Raw genomic sequence first — 26,321 nt, 5'->3', positions numbered from 1 at the left:
CTTTTCTATCAAAACCCCAAACCCCAGGCTACTAGTAGTACACATACACTTATATAAAGCACATTTTCCATTCTGCCGAAAAACATTCCCAGCTTATTAGACTGTGTGCTCTGGGAAATTAAAAAAAAGTTAACATACAATCATCAGCTTGGCAGCATTTTCACAGGGCTTCTGAGAACAATAACTAACTATATGGACTACGTGACCTGTAATACCTTGTCCCTAGTGGTTATACACACCTCAGTAGAACTAAGACTCAAAGACACCAAAGGCCTTCAGCTCAACTCCCAGTATAAGAAGTCATTTTTCACTGAGATGTATCAAATCCACTGATGAAAATAACTTTAATAATCAAATTTGTTTATAAACCTGCATCTGAACACTATACCAAGGAAAAAGCTTCTTCACAGTCTGCTTCAACGAAGTGCTGATGGGAAAATGGAATAGCAGTAGAATGTGAATTTAGTTTACAATGCAGTCTGAAAAAGTCTTCCCTAGATGGGTCTTTTGAGTGGTCTTTATCTAAACAGCAGCCAGGTCAAGTAACACATCTAGCTTTTGTGCACTTTAACACAAATGTGCAAGATGACAGGTATGAACACAGTGGTTCATATTCCATATGGAAATAACAGAAGGGAGAGGAACTGAATCTCAGGCAGAGGTTTTGGACAGAAAATTTTGCTTTAATTTCCATTACGGTTCCTGCAGGTGTTTTCCCAAATACATTTCTGCTAATGCTAACTGCAGCTTCATCTGTATAGCCACTTAGAAAAATGTTCTACCCGACTGTCAACTCAGAGATAACATGGCAGTTGCTGGCCAGTACCTGGCTGGTGCAGACACTGGTTCTACTCACCTGTAAGATGCAGTGGGTCATAAAGGATTAGCAGGTAAACTACTGTGACTATGTGGTGAATAGGAAGGCTTAATGCCAGCAGCTAGGAGCCAGGTTCTATATAGTAAGCAATGAGATCACGGAATGAAGTAGTACAAAGCCAGTGTACACAATTGCAAGGAATCATTCTGCCCCCTTTGCACAAGTATTTCTAGATCCTACACTCCTTTATACTGCACAGCTTTTGGGCAGCAAAATGTAAGGGGAGAGAAAGACTGGGTACAGAAGACAGCCTAGTTGACATGTGGCCCTGAGACTCACAGCTCATAACTCATGATGCACCAAGCAGGGAGTTAACTTTTCCTGAAGTTTTCTTCAGCTCCAGTTGAGCATTACATGCAGAGCTGACCTCAAAACACTTACTAATTGAATACTACTTCTTCTAGCTCAGGTATGTTATTAGAAGAGGGAAAAAGTGTGCAAGGACTGTACGGAACAAGATCGCTTTTGATATCTAAATCTCATGTTCAGGAAGTGTGAACCCAGGAGCCATCATTTAGGAAACACAAAGCTGTACAAGCAATTCATCTGACTGCAGCTGCAGCATGTAAGGAAGGAGACAACGCACTCCTCACACCAAATGGCAGGAGTCAGACACTTACACAGCACAGAGACTGCCCTAAGCAATGAAATGCCATCAACTGAATAGTCCTTGGCAGGCCAAAAGAACCATGCACGTGCACCATGACTTCAGTGTCACACGGACAGAGCTTACCAGAAAAGGGTATGCTGCTGTGTTGTTGGTTTTTCTTTTAATCTAAATTTTAAAAACAAACAAACAAGCAAAAAAACCAACCCAAAATAAAGGTTGGGCTAAATCACTGGCATTTCATAGAGAGAAAACAAACAAAGAATTCCCAGTTCGAAATAACCTTTGGAAATTAACTTCATGTTTACCCTCATCATGTTCCTTTAAAAACTGAAACAAAATTTTTTCAACAACCAGGTATGAGAAATTTTATGGTTTCTTCTCTCCAATCCCTGACTGCTTGCTGTCAAAACTGTTTATGGGGAAAAGAATATAAGAAACAAGATCTAGTTCCTACCTAGCTGAGAGGATGTGCTTTTCAGGGGCATGACTGCTGAAACAGAGCAGGCAGAACAGGTTTGTCCTAGCTTTACAGGATGAGGTACCTGACTTTTGCTGTCCTAAAGTCCAATGATGCCACACTTTGAAAATCCAATACGAAATAAGTCATACAGCAAGCAAAAAGCATGCATTGAATTAAATAATTTCAAAAGATGAAGCTCTGTTCTGTACCCTGGACTTTTTATTAAAAGGTACCACTTAGAAGTTATTATGTAACCATGGCATAATTCTACCATAATTTTTAAGATATGCTTGCTTCTTCTAAAAGAACTATATAATTATGACCAAGCAAACCTATTTTTCCTATACTTTAATCTTTTTAATATGTACTTCAAGAACCTAAAAATGAGTAATACCTAACAATGATACTAAAATTAGAAAACAAGCACAGCTAGCTCTGAAGCAATAGCAGTGCAAGCAGAACTTTAAACTCATAAGAAATGTTCCTTCCAGCATATTGTTTTAAGGATTATTACCGCATTGTGAATTCATTGCTAACATGCACATACAAGCTAGAGCTGAAAAAAATATCAGATTTCTACTCGCTAATTAAAAGTCTTTTCAAAAAATAATTAAAAAGTAATGATATTTCTCTCATTATTTCTCAGATAATGTAAAAGCTACCGAAACTGATTCAAAAGTATCAGAATATGAGAAATACCACTTTGTAGCAAAAAAAAACACACAGCCAACCAACCAAACAATTTTTGTAAAAAAAGTCTTGCTTCTTTTTTAAGACCATTGCTACCTTTCAGTGGATCTTCCTGTGTCATCTATTACAAGGCTTAACTTCACTTTTCCTAAACAGTCCTTCAGACATAAGTCTATGCACACAGTCTGCAGTATATTTCCATCTCCCACTGGCTTATTTTGTCATGCTTCAACTTAAAAACAGAAAACTAAATGATTTTAGACTCTAAGAATAAAACATTACCCTTCAACACCATTTCACGCTTTCCAAGGTCCTGTAGAATAGAAAAGAACAGGACAGTTCCAGTTGGATGGGACCTACAGCAATCATCTAGTCCAGTTTCCTAAACACTTCAGGGCTGACTAAAAGTTAAAGCCTGTTATTAAGGGCCTTATCCAAATTCTTCTTATCCACTGACAGGCTTGGAGCATGGACCACCTCCCTAGGAAGCCTGTTCCAGTGTCTGATCACACTCTCAGTAAAGATATGTTTCCCAACATTAAGAAGTCTGAGCCTTCCCTGAGGCAGCTTTGAACCATTCCCACGCATTCTATCATTGGTCCCAGGGAGAAGGGATCAGCATCTCCCTCTCCACTTCCCCTTCTCAGGGAGCTGTAGAGAGCAAAGGGGTTGCCCTTCAGCTTCTGTTTCTCCAAACTAGACAAGCCCAGAGTACTCAGTCTCTTCTCACAGTACATGCTAGCCCTGTCACCAGCTTTGTTGTCCTCCTCTGAATGCATTCAAGAACCTTCACGTCCTCCTTAAACCATAGGGCCCAGAACTTCACACTATATTCAAGGTGAGGTTCCCTTTGTCCTCTTACATTTGACAGTGTTTCCTTCCCTATAGGCTGCTCTCTAGAAGATGAAGGTGAGTGTTCCATTGATTGTTCTGTGTTTTTCTTATGCATTTCCACCTCAGAAGTACTGTCATCTTCCTCAGTCCACCTGTTCAGCTGCTTATCAACCAGCCTGTCAAGAAGCTGGGGTAGGTGATCTTCTTCAATTGATATTATTCTTTGGAGACGTGATGTTTTAGACATTCCTCCAGTGACTCCAGCATCTGACTCTTCAGAAAGAATTCCATTCAGTCCAGCAGAATTCCTTCTCTTTGAGTTACTGAATATATCATCTTCTTCAAATGAATGGCTGGACAGAGAAAAAAAGAAAGTACACCACAAAAACGTATTGGAGTTGGGTTCCTACTGTTTTATTGTAGTGTAACTGAATTTTATCTCCCATGGTTTTTTACTAATCAAATCAGGCGTAAGAGATTTCATCCAATGTCTACTGAAGCAGAATTAGACATGAGATTAACCTCAATTCTAACCTCATGGAGTAGCTGAAGTTTCTCTACTGTGATTTTCTTATTTGCCATTCCCCATCTCCATTCTGGAGGAATAAAACCGCCCCCCAGTCCAGATTCTTTCTATGTGTAACCTAATTTTCTCTTTAGCAGGTAGGAGGGACATGGGTTTGTTTAATAGGGGTTAAAAAAGGCTAAGTGGGGATTCAACAGAAAGAGGAGTGTAGATAAAATATATGAGTCTTCTCAAGTGTGTGCAATGACCACAGATGCAAGTTGCAATAAAAAAATGCCAACTAGATACAGGGAACAAAATTTCTTCAAGAGACTGCTGCAGCAAGGGAACAGGTGCTCAAAGTGGTTGTGGGACCTCCATCTAGGTGTTCACAAACTCAAATGAACAAGACCTGGAACAACCTTAGCTAGCTAAGGAGCTGGACCTGCTTGAAGAGATTGCACTGGAGACATCAGAGGTCCTTCCCACCTAAATTTTAGCGTGATTTTTTGTGCCATAGCTGCTTCTCCAATGATGCTCCACTTCTCAGTACTGAACATACTAAACTGTACCTCAGAGACCTTTCTCTTTTTAGAGTTCATGACTCTGTGCCTGCAGGGTCACTGTCTTAGCTACTATTTCACAGTGAAATACTAAGACTTTCCAGCTCCTCTTGCCTCAAAGGAAGTGCTAGTGTTTCACTGAGATGGCCGTCTCGTTCCTGCTGATTTCAAGTTTACAACCACACAGTTGAGAATTAAATTCTCTATTTTACTAATTGCACATCTCATACTTTACAACAGGACTGCCATTCTCTGTAGTGACAGGAGATAGACTCTTTAGGAAGTTACCAAGGAAACCATACCCATTAACATGGGATAACGGGACAGCTTTTGTGCCTCCCAGCATATAGTCATCCACAATGGGGAAATTCTTTGCCTTTGCAGTTTTATGTTAAAACTTGTCACTTTATTTTCAAATTTCTTAATGAGCACAGCAATCTTATAGACACTTTAGAAACGCATGCTTTGAGAAGTCCAAAGGTATCAGAAAGAAAACATTCCTTATCTTCTTTCTATAAGCCTCATCATACTCAAATAGGGAACACATGAAAAAGAAGTTCTTACCTGTTAGGCAGCATCTTCCCCTCTATGTATTTCCCAATGACAGACCCTGATCTTTGCTTCCAGCTGGCTTTTGGAATACTTGCTTTGCGTTTCTGCAGAAATACAGAATACTTCTTACTAATTTACTCTTGTTCATTATGGTTAACTGCCCTCATTCCTAACGCTTAAATAATGCAGTGCATATGAAAGAAAAAAATGTAGAAAAAATCCTACAGGTATAAATGCTTCAGAATGCTGATTGATAGACAATCACAACAGGGAAACTCCAGATCCCGCAAGAATTCATCTGCTTTGTAAACTGAGTGGACCACAACAAAACAGCATAATGTCATGAAAAAAAGTCGATATATTTTTTTACACCAGCAGCTTCCCGTAGGACTAAGAAAACAAACAACTGTAAATTAAGTAACCTTAGTCTCCTTACACCAGCATTCTTCTGGAACTTCTTAGGGGCCCATTCTCTGCTGCTGTTTAAAAAGTTAATATGATCTGCTCTTACCCGGTACCAACAGGTATTCTGGTCCTGATTAAGGTACTCAGTTATTGTACTGTTGTATAGACATTTCAGGATATTAGCTACCCTTGACTAAACAGATTAACACAATTTAATTGTTAAATGTTTAGATTATTTCATCCTCTCATGACTGCATTCTTAGTTTCTTCTAAAACACATTCATCCTTCTCGAGCTAGCTCCAACTTTACAATTTTGAACATGTAGCTCTTAAAATGGTTCAGCAAATTTTAAAATCTTTTTTGAAGTGAGAATAAAAGATAATACAAATTAAAAATGGGGCACGATTTAAGTAGCACAAAAATTCTATCTCTGGCACAGCTTTCTGATCCCCTTCTTTTGAGGCTGTTCTGATATGTGTTTGCTCAACACTGGGTTTGAAAATAATAGCTGGTTACCTGTAAAAATATGTCACGTTCATCACTGAGATGTTTGTTCATCTCTCTGTAAAGAGAACAAAAGAATCACTGAGGCCAAGTTTTAGGACTGCTGACTTTTCTGCTCCACACTAACAGACAGATTGGACAGTTGGCAGTGTAAAACTTTGATCATTCTTTATTTATATTCTCCCCACAGCCAGTTCCTTGTCTGGGCTATTGATTCTCCGCTAGGGCTGATTAAAGCCAGTACAGATGGTATCTGGACCTCATTCTGTACTTTATCTAAACAAATGCCTTAACACATGGAAATCAGTTCTAGTCAATGTGCCTTCACTTACTATAAATTAGAATGGTTAATGATTTTCACAGTAAAGACGATGTCTTAATCTGGAGAGGGTGTAATGAACACCATCGCTTGTTCATCTGGTGACAGCTGTGAAGGCCAGTTATGTCCCTCTGAGGGCTACAGTTGGGGCTGCCATGGAAAAGTCTCCCTAGGAAAACATCCATCTTCCATCCTTTATGCAGAAACAACGAAAATGCCAAGAACTTGAGACTCCAGGCAATCAGCAAGCTCTGATCAGATCTGACAATACACCTACTTAGTATATTTGTCTTCATCTGTTCTGGCCTGGCCACAAAAAGAGAATGAGCAGCCACTATAGCCTGAGTGAGCAGAAACCACCTCTTTTGTCAGGTATTTCTACCTACGTCCCCACTACCTGCAGTGGGCAAGATCACACCACATAGAGTGACCTATGGAAAACACACTGCAAAATAAGAGCCTTCCCTCAAGCATGTGGAATTTTTAGGTAACTTTGAAATGAGGCCTCCCGAAGGAAGTGCAGTCAGTGAAGGCAGGTGCAATGTATAGCCCATACAAACTGACTACTCAGCAAACAAAACCTAACATGGCTGCACATTAATGAGAAGGCAAAAGTTGTCTGAACATAGTTCCAAACTTTGAAGTCTATCAATAAAGGGAAATGTTACCTAACTTTATTTTGATAGCATTTTTCAAACAAGCATTTTGGGGAAAGAACATTTACTCTGGCTCAACTCCTACTGCTTCAGAAACAACAGAGCCTTTTAGCATGCTTCATCTCCTGCAGCCAGCCTTCTGCCACAGAACCAGCTTAGAACAGTTCACTATTGTTCCATCTCACATTTGACTTTTGAAAAGGAGATTGTCCTACAATACTGAATTCCCAAAACAAAGCATACCTTTCAGGTGTGCTGCCTTCTACCATATGCCAGAAAAGGGCATAAAAAAGTATTTTGTAACCATTTTTGCTATCTTTTGTGACTTTATCCTGCGGCAAGTTGACCTTGACTGGCTGCCAGATGTGCAGTCAGGCCACTCTCTCACTCCCTTTCCTCAATACGACAAGGGAAGAAAATAAGATGGAGAAGCTTGTGGTTCAAGACAAGAACAAGAAGATTACTCAGCAACTACCATTACAGACAAAACAGACTCAACAGGATGATGAGAAACAAAGCCAAAACTAAAATCACCTTCTTCTCAACCCTGTTTCTTCTCAGGCTCAACTTCACTCCTATGCTCTCAGGTCTTCTACCTCCTTACCAATCCTGACTGGCACAGGGGTGTGGGGAACAGTGGGGTTTATAGTCAGTCCATAACAGCTTCCCTCTGTGGTTCCTTCTTCCTCACACTGTTCTCTCGCTCCAGTCTGGGTTCCTTCATATCGGTTACAGTCCTTCACAAACTGCTCCATCACAGATCCTTTCCACTGTCTGCTCCAGTGCCTGGAGCACCTTCTACTACCACACCTTCTTCACTGACCTTGGTGTCTGAAGGGCTTTCTCACACATTTTTTCTCACATCCCTCTCACAAGTGCTTTGCTTCCCTTTCTTACAGAGGCTATCCCAGAAGCACCATCATGCCTGTAAGTGTTCTGCTGTTTCCTGTGTTGCGTGTCAGCATGGGACAGCCCCGGCCTTTTCTCTCTGGCACAGAGACTGTCAGCGCTTGGATGCCTACACTCAGTACATATTCCAACACAATTGCATCCTTTAATGTACCTCTTCAGAATGATGTAAGAAATTTTTGAATGTAAGGTCCGCATTACCTTAAAAGATCCAGCTGCTTCAGAAGTCCTGACTTCTCTCGCTGTAAGGTTTCTGTCACTCGGTACACCTCCCTGTAATAAAAAGAAAATAAAAACAAAACAACTGTTCTAACCATGGTAAGAAGACTGCTAAAATGTTTCCCCTAGGAGTATCTACATTTGAGATTTCAGCTTCTCAAAATCTGTAGGTTATATTCTGCATGAAAGGTTATTCACTTTAAAAAAGTTTATTCAGTACGAGGCTTAAAGTATCACAGCAGTTTGAGTTAGCAGAGGAAGGAGTAGAGGTTCTTTTTTAAAAAGAGATGGTTTTTTTATTTCTTCATCCAGAGAGCTTAATATATGTCAATATTGAGCATTTGGAGCACTTCGAGCATTCAGAAAAGATACACTGCTGAAGTACTTCTCACTCATGGCCACTAAAAAACAGGTAATATATACAAAATTAGAGCTTATCTTGCTGCTGGAACCATACGTCAGGCTCACACACATCTACAATCCCTACCATTTCTTTCCAATTCCTGACAGTTATGCAGTGGTTTTAACACCATTTACTTTGACATAATGCAATTTGGCATTTGGCCTTAAATATTTTTTTGCCTTTCAGTGAAGCCTCAGGTTCTTCCTGTGCACTGTCTGAACATTACACCTGCTGTAACAGCTCAGGTCTTACCAGACTGATACAGATGTTTAAAGCAACACTGCAGGTGCAGTTGAGTAGGGCTGAACTCTAATTCCATAAACCACTATTGAATCCAAAGTGCTTTGTAAATGCAGTAGTGTTATTCATCAGTCTGACCACTGGGCAGATTTCCTTTGTAGCTTTAAAATCAGATCATTCCATAGCCTTTGCTCTGGATCTGAAAAGAGAAGCCTCAAAGAGGAAACAAACCACCTTGAGGAGGAATATTTCTACTGTCTTCTTCCAAAATACACATCAAACATGCAAACCTAAAAATAGTGTGTTCTAAACATGGTGGCCATTCCTTAATAATAATAATTTATCAAACTAGTTCATCATTTAAACCCTCAAGAAAAAATAAATATGTAATAACTAAGCAGAGTTTGGCATCAAGCTTAAGAGAAAAAGAATTTGACATTTGAACATGTTCTGCTCTATCCTGAAATATGTCAAACAGCAAAAGCTCTGAGTTATAGAGTTCATTGCTGAAACGTATAGAGTCTGGTCAGATATGTCTGGCATTCATGTGCTCTCTGTTACTAGTGAGAGGGTTTACAGATCCCTGAGCATTTATTTAAAATACACTTCAGTGAACATTTCTGCCGATTACAGATTAAGGTAATATAACTTCTGCTTTGTGCAGAAGGCTGGAGGCAAGACAGGTAGATTGACATATCACTGAAAGGTCATTTCTATCCCTCAAAATATGAATTGTAAATATTTCTTCTTGATTTTTTTTTTTTAATTCAGAGTCAGAATCTGAAATCCACACATTTGAACTGGAACACCCCAAATTATTAGGTTTCGTATGAACTGTGATAAGCTACATTTTACCTTGCTGGCTAGGCTCCTTGGTTAGAAATTATGTACTAGGCATACTTCTGAGGAAGAAAAAAGTAGATCCTGGGTGACTCACAGTCAGAGTGCATCCTGAGAACCAAGTTTTAGATAGACTTAGCTTTGAGTAGGATGGAGCATCATGTGCCACAGCTGTAATATCTGTAAGGAATCCCACTGGTATTTCAAAGCTAAGACGTTAAACTGATTTTTAGTTCCAAATAGTCTCAAGAAACAGCAGGGGGGAGAACACAGACATTTTGAAAACACAGAAAAAGATTCTGTAGAAGCCAGATATGCTACAGAAAGCATGTTGAATTACCTGGGGGGAAATGGCTAGAACTGCATGGGGCTTTCCTGGTGGTTTCTGCTTATGACACAAGCTTAAATCACTACATTGAATACCATGAGAAGGAGGCTCACTGGCACAGTAAGCACATGCACTGAACTACTGCAGCTGGAGACTTACATTTCCTTCTCCTCATGTAGTCTTGATGCCTCCTTCTGAAGCATCTCTAACTGTTGTTGAGCCAGGCTTAGTTCGTGAGATGTTCTTTCCAGATCTTTTAACAGCTCCTGGTTAGTCAGCTTCAGCTTGGTGTTCTCTACTTTGGTTTGTTCTTTGCCACTGAGGAGTTCTGTACATTGATGCTCTAGCTGGGGTGGAGGAAAAGAGAGCAGAAAGTATTATAACTAACCAAGGCATCTTGGTTTTGAGGCTTTCAATTCAAATCTTAAGAGGTTAGTTAAACAAGGAAGCAATTTCTATCAAAGCACATATGGTGCTCTTCCATTGCTCTTTGTACAGACATAATTACGTTACACAAAAACAAAGTCATTCCACTCTATGACTGAATTCCATCCAGTTCAAAAATGCACCAGGACAAACCATAAGAAAAGGTGCTACAGATTAGCAGCACTTAGTTGATATTCACAAGTGCTATTTTAGACTATTTCCCACAAAGGCAAGGCCTACACAGAGTGATTCAGAGGTCTGTCTAAAAACTGAATTAGAGCTTTTTTTATTCACTTTTATATTCACTCTCCAAAGTACATCAAAGGAAAGATACACCTTCCCTCTGAAACAGGTAACAGCAGACAACAGTGGTCTCTGGTATATAAAGAAGTTTTACCTGCTTATCCCTGGCTAACTGAGCAAAGTTAGATGGCAGAGCAAAAGTTTGTATTAGGGAAGACACTGTTGACCTAAAAATATAAAAGCTTTATTTTATTTTATTTATGCTCTTCAAGGGAAATAAAATGTACTAGGAGCATTACAATGATACCATCTCAATCTTCCAGATCTGAGACACAACATTGCTACAACTCTAATCTTCCCATCTCAACAAGCGGAGCTCACCCAACCAAAATCTGTCCTCAATCAGCTCTGCCAGTCTGTTCCCCCTCCACAATGCTGCTGTTTCTAGTCTTGGTTTTGAAAAGGGCCCAAGTTAAAAACAAAAGCAGAAAATACTTTCTAGCTGGGATTGTGAGAAGTCAGGAACAAGAGTAGAGTGGGAGCACTTAGCAGCAGCACAAGCTTAACATATTTGCTGAACTGTGTCCTCAGCAGGCTCAGAGTTCACATGGAACAGTGACTGGCTGGGCACCACATTACTGCTGAGCAATGCTGGTTTACATGGCTAGATTACTTCAGTTCCTGAATATTGTTTCTACTCTGTGACAGAATGAACTTATCTATTCTAAGTAAAAGGCCAGATGCTTCAGGTACTAGAAGACAAGACTTTCTTATCCAGATGAGAGGATCTGGGAGAAGTGAAAAGCGACTGTACAAAGATGAACTTTCAAAAATCTTATGAGCTACAAATTGCAGGCAGAAATCCCACTTACAGAATACTATGACCATCTGAAAACTAATGCGGAGACTGTTGTGGAAATGCAACTGCAATGGTAGCCAACAACACCCCCCAGAATCATATATACTGATGTTAGAAATACTTGCTATAAATCTTGGTGCTTACTCTTGTCAGAAAAACAATAATATCGTAATATATGAACCCCAGGACACAAGAAGAGGAGAAAGGGTTATGTAACAGCAATACAGAGCTCCTTTCTTTAACTATACCCACATAATTCTTTGAGGGATGTCAAACACTATTTTTAAAGCATTAATTTAAAAACCTCCCAATACAGTGAAATAGCTCATTAGGTGAGCTAACACAGACACAGTAGCCAATGATGCCTATTTTTTTTGACAAAAACAGGAGAAAAAACTCGCAAGTTTGAGTAAAGAACTGGGACTGTCCAATACAAAGAAGCTGTTGTTGAGGACAGCTATTGCTGTCCCTAAAAGACACATACATTAAACACTCTCCATGTATTCCCTTGTTCTTAGCCCAGCATCCTTTTTGAAGATTTTCTCTTCCCTCCCTCCCCCCCCCTTTACTTTAGGTGCACGTGAAAGGTGAAACATTTATATTGTTACAAGGCTGAGGATTATTTTGTTCTTTATGCTTTTCTTAACAATCTAATCACTTGATTTGCCTTTTTTGAGTGCTACTGATCCATGTTCTCCTGGATCTCGTTCAGAATCCCAGGATCAAGCTCTTCAGTGGCTGTCATCAGCACTGTACCCATCATTTTATGTTAGAAGCCCAGTAACTTTCGTGCATTTTACCTGGTCCAAACTTACTTCCATCCCCTCATACAAGATTATGTGCCCTAGATGTTATGCTGGACATCCCCTGTCCCCAGTGCCTTCTTCTGAGCCATTCCATCACATATCCCTTGAGGAACAAGGGATGAGAATACCTTGTGTATTATCTAAGCCATAGATAGTGCAAGCTGAGAATTCAAGATCAAGGCAGTCAGCAAAAGGCCCTAGACAAAGAATCTTGGCCAGTCAACATGGAATCAGATCCATATTCCAGTCATGCCAGGCAAGAGACGCTCACAAGGGAGAATCCCTCTGACTGTGTCAGTAGAAACAACACCTGAAGTCATCTGGTTTGGAGGTTCTATTTCACATTTTTGATAATAATTTCCAACACAGGAATAGTTATATTGCATTAAAAAAAAAATAAAAGAAAGGACTTATTAACGAAGTTAGGAAAAAGGCATTTGTATTACTTACAAGAGGTTCTCTCATACAATCAAGTATGGAAGTTTTAATGCAATCAAACTACCACTACTATCTGCAAGAACAGATTTAATTATCAAAGTATATTTTCATGCCAGAGGAGGCAAAAGTGACAGTGATCTCTCAATAAGGCAAGCCTTAGACAGCACACATGGATATCCAGGCGAATGAGAAGTAATGCCAGAAAATGAGTGGGAGTACTATAAAACCAGATCTGAATAAAGATGAATGTCACTTTCAGAGAAGTTCATTAGAAATTAGAAAAACATATGTAGAAAACACTGCCAATAACTACACTGAGTAGTGCATTCAAATCAACAGGTTAGGTTTATAAACCAGAGACAAAAAAAACCCCAAACCATCAAATACCGCGTATCAGATTGACAATGGGTCAATCAACTGGTTGAATGAAAAAAGTTTCAATTGTTCTGATGGTTCTCATCATCAAAAATTTTTTCTTGTGTCCAGTCAAAGTCTCCCAGGGACCCATCACCCATCTTTTCCATGTGACTCCTTGTAAAAAGGGCATGTCCACCTTTTTTATAGCCCCCCTTTAAATATTGGAACACAGTCTTCTCCAAGTCTTCTTTTCTCAAACCTGAACAAACCCAGTTCTCTCAGCTCTTCCCCACATGTCAGGCTTCCCAGTCCTTTCATCAGCTTTGTGACCCTTCCCTGGAACCTCTCCAGCCTGCCCACATCTATTTTGCACAGCTGGGACCAAAACTGAACATGGTATTACAGGTGTGATCTGACAAGCGCTGAATAAAGTGGAATAATTCCTGCTAGTTGATACAACCCAGCATCTTGGTTGCCTTTCTCTGCTGCAGCAGTACACAGTTCACTCATATTGAGCTTGATGTCCACCAGGAGCCCTAGGTCCCTTACCACAGAATTGTTCCCCAGCCAGTTAGATCCCAGCCTGTTCTGCACTCCTGGATTAAGTTTTCCCAGGTATTTACACTTGTGTTTGTTGAACTTAAGATTCTTTTTAGCCCATTCCTGCAGCCTATGCAGGTCTTCCTGAAGGTTGGCTCTCTCTCCCAAAGCATCCGCTTCCCCACTCAGTTTGGTATTATCAGCAAACTTAGTCAGGGTACACTTTGTGCCATAATCTAGATCACTTCAGAAAGTATTAAGCAGCCTTGGGCCCCGTATCAATCCCTGCTGGACCCCACTTGTACCAGGTTGCCAGTGTGAAAAGGAGCTATTTACCCTCACCCCTCAATACCTCCTGTCAGCCAGTTCCCCACCCACCGCATGGAACACTTGCCCAGACCATAACACATTCTCCAGGAGAATGCTTATCAAAAAACCCCATAAGAATGCTTATCAAAAAAAACCCCTTTTGATAAGGGAAACCTTATCAAGAGCCTTGGAGAAATCCAGGTAGTGTCCACTGATTGCTCCACATCAACTAAGCAGGTTACTTTGTTGTAGAAGGCAAACAGGTTTTCCAAGCATGATTTCCCCTTGGTAAATCCATGCTGGCTTTTACCAATCATGTGCTTCATTTGACTTGTGACAGCCCCTCAGGATAGCCCTAACTTGCGTGATTATAGTAAGCTAGAGGTTTGTCTCTCCTCTTACTCAAGTACAATTCTGCAATTCCCATCAGCTTCAGCAGCACCTAGATTCATTGCTCAGAGGAATGAATCTAAAGAGGACCTAAATACTACATACAACTAGGAAACAGCCCTCAAACTTCTTTTTCCTCTTCCGCACTCACAAGCACTACTGCTAGGAAAAATTTTTGTATGTATTTTATAATCATATTCTACACGTGGAATTAGGTTTAGAGCATTCCATTTCAGCCCTTTAAATTCCTTTCCCTATTGCTAGTCTTTCCTGCACTGACCTTGAAGACACTTTACAGGAAGTTCACACCTTCAGAAATACTCTGCTTCCCCAAGCAGGCCATGCATTTTAAGAAGTAAAACACATCAGGTTTTAATATGAGAATTTGACAAGCTGTTACCATGCAAGCGAATCATGCACTGCTATAAAACTGTTATCACAGAGATATATCAGGAGCAGTTTGTTCAGGAGAAAGCACTTCAAGTTCATAGTGCTGAATAGTCCAAAACAAGTAAATGAGTGGTTGGTACAAGTTTGCAGCAAAGGTATACACTGGAAGACACAAACCATTGATTTCTGCTCTTGAGTAGAACTTACTACTTCTGAGTAGTAAGCCAGTTCCTAGTACATTGAAGACAGTGAAATTCTGCTACATTTTCATAAAATTAACCTTCTACCTGGAGAGAATACCCAAAATATTTTTTTTCATTATATCACATAAAAGGACAATTATTGTAGAAATAGAGGGTAACATTTTTCCTAAACACATGACACATAAGCACCAGAGGGGTGACAGTTTGGCAGAACCACATTACACCAACTTGGAGTTTTGGGACCCAAAATAGTACCTAAATAAAATCACATGAACAAATAAGAGTTATCTATATTCAACTCTGAAGGATATCAGTTAGTACCCTTTTCTGTTTTTGAACCAATTGTTCCAGTTCTTGTTCCTTTGACAGCAGCTTGCACTCCAGCTCCTTACTATAGGACTGAAACCTCTCTGTGTCCTGCAAAATTGAAAGAGGAAACAGATTAACAGAATAGAACAATTGCATCAGCAGAAGGAGAAAAAGAATCAGGCAAGAAAAGAACATATAGGCTTTCCACAGTGAAAATAATGAGATATGGGTAGAACTCAATTTAGGGATGGTATCACTCACAAATCAAGATTCTGAGCTTCTATAAACTGGTGTAGCCCAGCAACTCCAAAGACTGCAGTTGCTACGGAATGTGCTGATTGCATGAGTAGGCATCCAGTCTACAAAAGCAGACAGAAGTCTTCTGTCTCAGGTGTGAGCCTTAGGAGCTTCGCCAATCTAAATCAATGAAGCCAGAACGTATCTTCTCATTTCCAGCCACACATACCCTTATGCTCCTATACACTAGCATTAATGTTCATCGATTGCAGCAGTGAGCTGCTTCAGAGAGCTAAACAAACTGGAAAAAACCCAGCAACAGAGTGAATAGATTCCTGCACATTCGCTTTCCTTAGCTAGACACTGCTGGCACGGAGAAGTGATGAGAATGCACCTGTGGAAACAACCTGGACAAATGTATTATGGAGTCTTACGGAGTCATCCTGTAACTCAGATACAAGATATCAGGTCTGATATGGGAAATACAGGATACAGTACAGCAGAACAGATTGAAGGTAAAAAGAAACAATACCTGCCATGTTTAAAATCCATCTCTAACAACAATTTGTCACAGATGTTCCACTGATATAAAAAAAGTGATTGGGGCCTTCACTTCGCAATTACATCAACCTGTCCAGCTTCTAAAAATCCTGCAATCACTAGGAATTCAGTCATATATGGAATTACTCCTTCAGACACTCCCCAGCTGAGACAAATTGTCAGACCTCCTCTGAGTAAAGTCAGGTTCCAGCAGTATGTATCAGCTGAGAATCTGTCCTGTTCCTCCACAATAGGCTCCTACTCCCCAAGGTCTCCAGGAAAATGCTTCTAAACAAAAATAAAAAACCCCTCAAGACAGCAGTGGTTCTTACATGCATTTCCCCTTCAGCAGTACATGTAATGGGGTAATCAAATGCATAATAATTGGTTTCTTCTGTGGAAGAACATATACCCAAGTGAGAAAGACAGAGTAACTGCCCCTTTTATATAACCTTCAGTCAGCAGGGTACTAAGTATTGTAAATAGCTACAATTTGTACTTATTTGCATCTTACCAATTTCTTTAAATGTATTCTTCAAGAGCTGCTCTTCATTCAAGCTATAATAATTTCCCCTTTATATGGCATCAATGCATCTCTCCAGGCTGTAAAGTCTTTGTAAGACTTTGCATTAGAGAAAGAATTTAACAGCCAGATCCCCTCAGATCCCAAATTAGTCATGCCAAGAAACAATACTCTTTGAGTGTCTGGCAACCCTTAGTGTGAATGCTGACTACACTGTAAATAGCTTGAGTGGGAAGCTTTAATGGAAAAGCCTGAAAGAAATGGCTTTACCTCAAATATACAACTAATTAGGAGATCCAACAATCACTGCTTACAGAAAAGTCTTTGTTGTTTTAGGAGTTTCAATACCACTTCAGTTGTGGGGTATTAAGAGCATATGAACTATTTTTTCCCACAAAACTGCTGTCAGGCAAAGTTGCAAATACATTTTATCCTTCAACTGATACACAAACTTTATATAAAAGGTTCATCTCACACACCACTAAAAACTGCTCTCAGCTAGGATTACAAAAAACTTGAAAATTTGAGTCAGGTTCATTACTGTGTGAGGCAAGTAAAAAGAATGATTCCTTAGATAAAAGCATCTTTTTTTTTTTTTTTTTTTTTTTTTTTTTTTTTTTTTTTTTTTTTTTTTTTTTTTTTTTTTTTTTATGGTCAGGAAACAAAAGATGCTTGATATATTTAGGGGAAAAAAAGGAAGTTTTAGATATCATATTTGATTGAGAATGGAGACAATAACCACTTCTTTGGCAACATTTTGTTACCGTGTTGCTGAAACCCTAAATTGCTTTCATTTATAAGGCTGGTGCCAAGACAACAAAAAGGCATGAGCCAGTAGCTCATGATGGATAGTCCCAGGCCACCTAGAGCAGCTGAGGAACTTCCAGCATTTCAATATTCAAAATTTAACTGGACATGTCCCTGAGCAACCTGATCTAGTTTGAAAGTTAGGAGTTCCACAGGCACCTTCTCACCCATGATTCTAAAATTACTCTTTCCTGAAGCATAATGGAAGTTCTTGTTAGTTTCCTTTTTTGGAAAAAAAAAAAAAATAAAAAAGAAGACAGAAAAATGCAAAGAAAAGACTACAAATGCAGTGGAGGAGATTTAAATAAGTCTTTGCCAAAAAAGGGAATTCACTTTCCGGTGTTCTGGAGGCACCATAGCAGTGACAAAAGAGTCTGACCTATTTTTTATTTTTCAAATAGTTGTGGTGGTTTCAGAAGTTACCATCATTTGAACCATCTCTTGTTGCTCTTCAGTGAGATCTTATCTCCTCCCAAAAAGCTGAGACTATAGAATTCAACAGGTTTGGTGCTGCTCTGAGCAACCTCCAAGAGCATTTTTCCTAACTGTAACCAGAAGTTCAGAAGTTGAACCTATAGCAATACCAGTAATAAAATGCTTGTAATTTAACTGATTTCCAAAAGAATGCCAGCTGCTACTGTATGCCAACCACTGAGTACAGGACATCAGTGTTCCTCTCATCCAACAAGTCACTTAGTTTGAAGCTGCAGAGATTGGATTAGTACAAAAGTAGCTATGAGGGGAAAAAAGTTTTTTTCTTATTTGGTTGTGAAACGCATTTTGTGGGCTTTGACACCCAGAATGAGTATGAAACCACTGAAAGGGGAACCAGAATCCAGGCCCACAATAACAAGGATACACTCACTTTCAATAGAAACTGCTCTTTCTCCTTTTTGATTTGCTGTTCCATTTCCTCGTAGAGGTGTTGAATTTCTTCATCATAAGCAGCAATTTTCCTAACAAGAGATAAAAGTACAGTGACTGAGTCTTAGTAGCATTACTTCAAATCATGGCTCACATTATGAACTGAGCTTCACATTTCTGCCTTAACACAGGACTCTAACAAATGTTCTAGTGTCAAGGAAATAGGAACTTTTGTGCAGCAAAGTTCACAGATTAATTTTTTTTTCCTCTTGCAGAAGGAAAGCTTCAACAGTTGAAAAGCTCACATAAAGCTACACATCTGATGTTTCCATATAAAGCACCTGTTTGTTATGCAGTTATAATGACTACTAAATCTTACATATAAGGAAGAGACAATACTAAGAACATCAGAGCCTAAGTTTGCCAATTAAAAGTATTTTCACTGTAACTTCATTTCTTTTTACTCTGGAAGTGATTATTCCCCACTCAAGAGCACCGAATGAGGTACTTCTATCATGTCTAAGATACATTAGCTGGAAGAGAATTCTTGAAAGACCTTCTTGAAAGCTGCCTTACTGCCTCTCTGACAGCTTTGCTGAAACAAATTTTAAAAGCCCAGGTGAGGAACAGAAATTAATATGCTGTGCACAAGTATATGTGACTGTAGGAAAAAAGAAGTACCAACAAAGTTCACTTTTTTTCCAGTAGAATTTTGCAATTAATATCACTGCAGTTTGATACATGAAGGATTCTGTTCTATTATATTGTCATTAAACCAGAAACTGAAAAGCAAAAATCACTTTGTATCAAACTCAAGGGACATCCTCGAAAGATTATTAATAGAGATTAACAGGGTCTTTATATGACATTGCTGTATTTTCCCCCATATTCTTCCTGCCATAGATGTTCCTTGAGCAATCTGCACAATTCATCTCTTACAAGTAAAGTACATAATCTCCATGGGTATTCACATCAGTAAGAGCAAGACAAAAAATATACAGTTGAAAAAAAACACCCAACATTAATTTTGTAATCCAGGTATCTCTTTTTTTTTTTTTCCTCAGTGCTCCACAATTTCTATGTTTTCACTTATCGAAGGCTTGATTCTCTTCTCAGTTAGAGCAAAGCAAATTGGAAAGGCACTTCAAGAAACTTACCTAAGCTAAAAAGAATGAGCAAAACCAGAAACAAGTCTTTCCTTCCCCCTTTCAAACAACGGAACACTTGGCACTGCCTGCTTTTCAGTCACAGGTAAAAAATCTGAGGGGAGACATTTTTTCAGGATTTGCAGTAGCAATAAACAAATGTCAAGCCATATGAATTTGACGAAAACGATGGCTGTCCCTTGAACTTTTTAAAACTCTGACCAGGTGAGAAAAGCAGCCCAGACAAAGGTCTCTTCATTTGACTGCAACACTTCAAATAGAGCGTTGTTTTTGCTGCCCTTACCGTTTGAAGATGGGTTGTGTTCTGATTTTAAATTTTATTTTCTTCAAAATACAAAAATCCTTCATAAGAAATCAGCACTCATCAATGAAATAAAATTAAAACAAAACCATAAAGAAATAAAAATTACTTAGAAAGGTATGACAGAGATGCTGAGATCATATACCTACTGTATTCATGCAGTACAACGTCACTTTGACCGGGGCTAGATTGACTATGTACTGAAAAACCCTGTAACTTTGCACAGGCAGAACACATTGTAGAGCAGTCAGTGTTTCCATGGGAATCATAAAGACTTTCTTTGCTTCTGTGTGACAGGGAGAATAACTTTAGTCCCATATTATTAAGCTGCTGATTTAGTTATTTCTTTCCTCTTTATGTGTTTGGAAGCAAAGGATATGGCAGCATCATCAAGACTCCATCCAGGAGGCACTGCTGGATGTAGGAATCTTTTCGGTTGGTCTGGCACATAAGCACAAGCCATTTCTGCAGGCTGAATACTCCCTAAGCATTTTATTCATACCATTCTTAACTCTGATCAAATGAAACAGAAAGTTAAAATAATATCCTGTTATAATCAAAAGTGTAACACAATAATAAGTAACATAACTAACTAAAAGCAGAAAAATAATCCAATACATTAGCTGGCAAATATTCCCCACATATAATCAGGGGAAAAAACCTGAAGCCCTAAGGGTATGTCATTGTTATGTAAAAAATGCAGCAAGTTTTGATTAAAATCTCTATTCCCTGGGATCATCCCATCTAGTTTTACTTAACACATTATTGTGTAGCTTCAGTAATATTTGATAATGTGACCTTTTTCCAGTAGTGCTGTGGAACGAACAGATGGAGACCAAAGGAGATGGAACGTAACATGAGTTCACTAAGTTCAGATGAGAAGAGTTCAACAGACTCACAAGGGTTTAAATTCTGCTCGTTCATGTAGCTGAAATGTGAATTGTTCTTTCTCCTTAAAAAAACCACAGTGATTTGTGCACACTGTGCACTAATGTTCTGAGCTGCTGATTCTCCTCTTCCACAAAGACTCTGACACTGTCCCATGCTAAGCCCATGAGAAGATAGTTCATCCTGCCACTTCCCCTTTATACTTTTGTTTATCTTCTCAGTTTAGAACTGGTTTGAAACACAGCACACGTTTATACTAGGTTTTTCCTTCAAATGCAAAGCACAGCAGCAGACTGAGCTAATGGCAGTTGAAGATTTTATCTTCAACTAGATAAGGAGAAAAAGCTCTTTCTCATCTCTTTTCAGCTTAATTCCTATCAGACTTACTAAATGCCCCTTGGTTCTACTGCCAGGGATTTGAAGAATAACAAGGTCTGTCATATCCCACTCCAGCCTTAGCCTCCTTATTCAAGAGATCCGACCTTTTAAAAATAGCTCTCTCAGAATAGCTGTTCTATTCCTTTAACCGCTGAATTGCCGTTCTCTGTACTTTTCTTTATCCCACTATATTCTTCTTGTGTTGCAGAGACCAGGACTTCACACAGTACTAAAATTCCATGAAGTGGCAAAACCATGTTTTGTCACGTGCTCAGTACCCTCCCTGATAATGCACAGAAGTTTAGTGGGGTCTTTGGGCTGCCACTGCACCGTGAACTGATGATTTCAGGAAGCTCTCTGTGCTCTCTCTGGAATTATAACTGCCCATCATGTAAGCATGACTTTATTTTATCTTCCTTACAGTCATCTACTGGTTTTTTTGCTCATTTAATACATCACCATATTATTTAAAAACCACTAAGTTAGGAAACCATCTAATTTTAAATTAGCACTTCAAAATAAATATGAATACCAGAAAATCAAGCAGAATTAATTTATCCTAGAAAATAAAAATTTGTATCCAAAGAATTGCATTCTGTTTAGATTTAAGAATCACATTTTTTTTTTCTTTCTGTCTCCCATGTGTGGTGTATTTACATGTTTGGTATTGAGAATATATGTTCAGCCTCACTACTGCCCAGACCTACAAAAAGGACAGCATCAGAGTACTGTATGTATTGGACCAGAACAGGAGGAAATCCCTGAGTCTCTTAGATCATGGGACTCAGGTTCAGGAATGAAAATATGCATGTAGGAAAGCTCCAGAAGAAAAGACAAAAAACAGATAGAGAAGAACGTCGTAGACAGCATAGATTGTCACAACGCAAAGATCCCAGTGCAAGCACATGAAGCTTCTCAGGGTACCCAGGATAGGAAAAAAAGGAGCAGCTTAAGACAAAAGCACAGCCTACATCCAGGAAAGGAGACAAAAGGCTGAGAGTAGACTGCCTTTTTGCCTAATGACTCACGGAGGTGAGTCAGAAAGGAAAGATGAAAGATCACATTATTCAAATTCACTTTCCAAAGGCTATTATTGTCACCAATCAAGAATAACCCAGAAGACATTATAAGACCTCAATAACCTGCATCCCTTATCATCTGTGACCCTACAGTAAATGCTTGCCAGTCTATCCAGATACACGCATGTTAGTGTTAGTAAGTGAGTATTAAAAAAAAATAATTTTCCCTTTATGTGGTCTTGTCTTTGCTGTTATTTGTACATGGTTTAAAAGAAAAGAAGTTTTTCATCCCCACTGTTACTAAAGACAACATTACTACTCTGACTCCTTCCAGTTACTGACTACAAACAAAACCACAATCTATTTGCTGAAATTAGAGGTGTTGTTGGGATCAACAAAAAGAAGAAATTAGCTAAAACCTGATTTTACTACAAAAATATAAAAATGCAATGCATTTTTAAGGTAGAGATTTCACATCAGCCAGAAAAGAAAATGCCACTGCATTCTCTGTGCACCTCTGTGCTGATCACAACTATGAAACAGAACAAATTTATTCATTCAGTTTCAAAAAAACACTCTCAAAAATCCCAAACAAAACCACAAAACAAACCCCTCATCACACATAGCAGCTACTAATCTCTAGTCTAAAAAAGACAGCAAAAGTCCCTGTATGCTGTTTCCAACTGACTAGCTGTCTGAAGACTAAAACTACACTTGTAGACTTAGATAAAAATGCTACTATGAATATAAACCAATTGTCTTTAATGACCATACAGTTTTAGGCCTTTTTCTTCTTCATATGCCTTGTCACATTCTCAGAACAGCCAAGAGAGTGCTGAACAAACGAAATAAATGTTCAACAATATATTCTGTAAGAATCTGAAATTCAGAAGTGACACTTCACAATAAAAATACACTGGAACTTCAAACATAACCATAATTTTGCATTCTGTTTCGATTTAGCACAACAACCTTTTTTCCCCCAGGTAGCTACATATTAAAGGGTTATCTGTTAACTTTTAGTTCTTATATGTTTTTATATATATGCATTTTATATATTTGTTTTTATATATACATTTACATATAAAACAAATACATATTATTTACTATATTCCATAGGCTTGCTTTATAGATATGTATTTGCAAACTTACATTTTCACTAATATCAGTACTTTGTGCTGTTTTAACATCTTAAACCTCTTATGTCTCTGGCCAGTTAATCCAGATTTATAGCTTTTCTGCACGCAGGGGTTTCAAAGCACACGGACAATTTACCAGATTTACTGGTAAATCTGACCGTCCTCTGGAATCAAACTGATTAACTAGATTGGAATTGCTTAATATTGTCTTAAAACTTCAATGCAATAATAGACATCTGCAAAAGAATTTCCGTCAATAAAATCTGTTAACAGGAAGAGAAAAGCTAATTTCATCCAATTCTGCAATACAAATAATTTTACCAGTATTCTTCATTACTAATAAAATATTACATAATGGGAACTCTTGTCCTCCATTCTCCACTGAAATACCTTGTTTCCTTCAGAAGTTCAAATAGGAAGTAAGACAGTTGTAAAACTACATGAACAGTCTAACAAAGAGAAGTACTAACTTTTTTAGAGCGCATTCCAACTCATTCTTCTCATTATCTGCTTCTTGGAGCTGGGAGAAAATTCTGACCAAGAGGTCTTCAAAATTGGCAAGTAAATGAGGTTCATCTTTTCTTAGCTGCAACCAAAGTTGCTTCACATCACTCTCACTGAAAGCAGAGATCATAAAGGATTCATTAAGAGAGAACATTTCTCCGGCTGCAATAAATGTTCATCCTAGTAGATGGAGGCTTAAGGGCATCACTAGTCAGAATACAAAACTTATTATAAACAAGGGCTACTTGCCAGACTTTAAAAGGAGGAAGTGGATGGGAAATGATGGAAACTGCATTTATTCAAAAAAATGCATCATATTGTATGGCCATTCACAGCTGCACATTATCAAAGGAGCTGCTTGTTTAGTGGATGCCCTGCCAGACACTTCCTCTGAACAGGAATGCATAAGAAAGGAGACAGATGAGATACAATGAAGTAAAGAGGCTCTCATGAATCTACGGCAAAGGGGGCAGCGCAAAAGCTAATCAAAACCCCTTCCTCATAAGTTACTTAGACATGATAAGAAATTGTGTTTGTACTGACTTCTTTCATTTTCAACACATTTTGATTCTACCGTCTGTTACCGTCTGCTACAAAAATCAGCATAAAACATCTTGAAATTTCAATTAAAAGATTTACCAAGATAATGTTTTGTTTCCAAATACGTTCAGCAGATACTGGAAAAAAGATGCTCTACTGTGAATGATAACAGATTTTCTAATACTTTGCCTATATTCTCCTGAACAACTTTTTTTGTTTGTTTATTCTTGAGTCACTCTCTACCATGTGCATTGTAAGCCTGAACCTAGCCAGCAAAGAGTGCTATATTTAAAGGACAAATTGAGGATAAGGATAGAAAAAGTGGGTGATGAAAACCTCTTCAAAATGAAAGCCTTTCAGGATGACTGACAACCAACTGTTACCCGTAACAGGCAATCAGGTGAAGCAAAAGAAAGACTGAGGAGCACTTTAATTTCATGGTAAGAATCACTGATGTATTTCTTAAACATTCCTACCATCTGTGCAGATTCTCTCCCACTTTTGCTCCATGCTTTTTTTTCTTTTGTTCTAGAACATTCCTTGTGATTGAACAAAGAATGTCAGGCCTACACACAAAAAAATCCCAGTGCAGGTTTTACGTTCCATGTTTCAGAGTGAGCCATCCTGGCCCTGGAAGAGATAGTGTTATCAGAACAATCACAACATGCAATTATGCATGAAGGAGAGAAAAGGCAGAAAAACAGGAGAAAACCTCCTTTCCTGTGTTTAACTGGTGTACTTTAAACACAGGCCTTGCCAAGAAAAACCAGTCATCATGCACTGTTTGATTGAAAATCAGTGGCATCTGTGGATTATATGCTAATTATATTCAAAACACACGACACATAAAGTGGTATAGCAGCAAAATAAGTTTCATATGCTTGGAATACAATAGTTTTGCTCTTGGACATTTTGGTTAAATGGTATCTGACAACCAAGAAAATTAATTTTTTTAACAATCACTGTGTTACTGAGCAGTCTTAGTTTCATTATTTACCTTGGGTTTAACTAAAATCAAACCCAGAGATTAATTATAAAAAAAATCATACAATTGATTACTATTGCTGCAAAGACTCACTCATTCAAAACCTTTTTAGCTCCAAGTCGATCCATCAGATTGGAGAATTGGAAGTCTTCATCCTCATCATCACCCATGGTCTCTTTGCACATATCTGGGCAGGCTGTTTCACCTTCTGATTGCTGCATCATGTCATTTTTCAAAGCAATCTGCTCCAAAAGAAATTGGCCTAAGAATTAGAAATTACACACATTAGCATTTTCAGAACTCAGCTATAAGAAGCAATGTAATACTAAACATACTAAAGATCAAATTTGACAGCAAGTATAATTTGTGAGGGAAACATCTACACTTGTTTACAGGCAGAGTAAGGAAATAACATAATGAAATAACAAAATGATGAAATAACAAAAGGATGAGGCATGGCAAGAGGATCTCTTGAGTTCTGTGGCTGACTTAGCAGCCTATACCTAGTAGAGCTTCTGCTTCTACTAGGAATACCAACATCATCACCTAGCCAAATATATGACTACCTAGCCTGGAAAAAACCTGTGAATGCTGTGTAGAAGGTTAAAATGTACCATGCTTTACACTGTCTTCCTTATGTCTTTTGCCAATCCTATACACATGTGCTGTGACCATGTCCTTTGTGTGCTTGTGTGTGTCCATGTGTGGGTGCCTCTGGGATACACGTTTATCTTCACTGCCAGCTGAACCTGCAAACAGGACAGCAGTGGCCACATCCACCTTATTCTCTGGACTGGGCTCCAGCAGTTGAGCAGAAGTAATCTCCAGGATCTGGAGCTGCTGTAGATGGGAGCCACTTACAACCTCACTTAATAAACAGTTTTGGTTTTGCAGGGAATACGTATGAAAATAATCTTCATTTAACCTAAGAAATAAGTATAATTTACTTGTGAAAAGTAAAGCAGTAATATATTATTTCATTTTTAAATAAGGGCAATTTTGAGATTAAACCATACTCTATTAGGATACTTGATCTAGCTCTACAAGGGAAGAGGCGGAACACAAGAGAATTAAGATTTCAAACAACTGGTGATTTGAAAGCAAAAATGAAGGTCCTATTTCCTGGACCTAGTATCGTACTATATAATATATATAAATACTATAAATAAATAGTATAAATAGATAGTATTTAAATTGAGATTTATTGTTTCAATTCCCGCATGGAAGACATTTCATTTTCTAGAG

The 26,321-nt window shown here is 38.6% G+C and overlaps 1 protein-coding gene across 2 annotated transcripts in view; it reads right to left on the bottom strand.

Moving 5' to 3' along the window:
* Positions 1–26,321, bottom strand: part of CRACR2A (calcium release activated channel regulator 2A) — a 54,849-nt gene that overhangs the window by 12,244 nt on the left and 16,284 nt on the right. For both annotated transcript variants that reach the window (XR_003572719.1, XM_027897127.1), the window contains exons 4-12: positions 25,170–25,338; positions 23,518–23,664; positions 18,158–18,248; positions 15,198–15,293; positions 10,075–10,262; positions 8,087–8,158; positions 6,014–6,059; positions 5,104–5,195; positions 3,500–3,824 (exon numbers count right to left, since the gene is read on the bottom strand). Coding sequence is in view for 1 of the 2 variants with exons in the window: in XM_027897127.1 (XP_027752928.1) it covers positions 3,500–3,824; positions 5,104–5,195; positions 6,014–6,059; positions 8,087–8,158; positions 10,075–10,262; positions 15,198–15,293; positions 18,158–18,248; positions 23,518–23,664; positions 25,170–25,338 (1,226 nt within the window). In the remaining variant the exon portion in view is untranslated. The remainder of the gene's footprint in view (positions 1–3,499; positions 3,825–5,103; positions 5,196–6,013; positions 6,060–8,086; positions 8,159–10,074; positions 10,263–15,197; positions 15,294–18,157; positions 18,249–23,517; positions 23,665–25,169; positions 25,339–26,321) is intronic.

Source organism: Empidonax traillii, unplaced genomic scaffold (genome assembly GCF_003031625.1).
Source record: "Empidonax traillii isolate 1590-97213 ecotype Southwest subspecies unplaced genomic scaffold, ASM303162v1 scaffold531:size451153, whole genome shotgun sequence".
NCBI lineage: Eukaryota > Metazoa > Chordata > Aves > Passeriformes > Tyrannidae > Empidonax > Empidonax traillii.
Note: the sequence above shows the minus strand (reverse complement) of the source record. Positions and strands in the feature narration are given on the sequence as shown.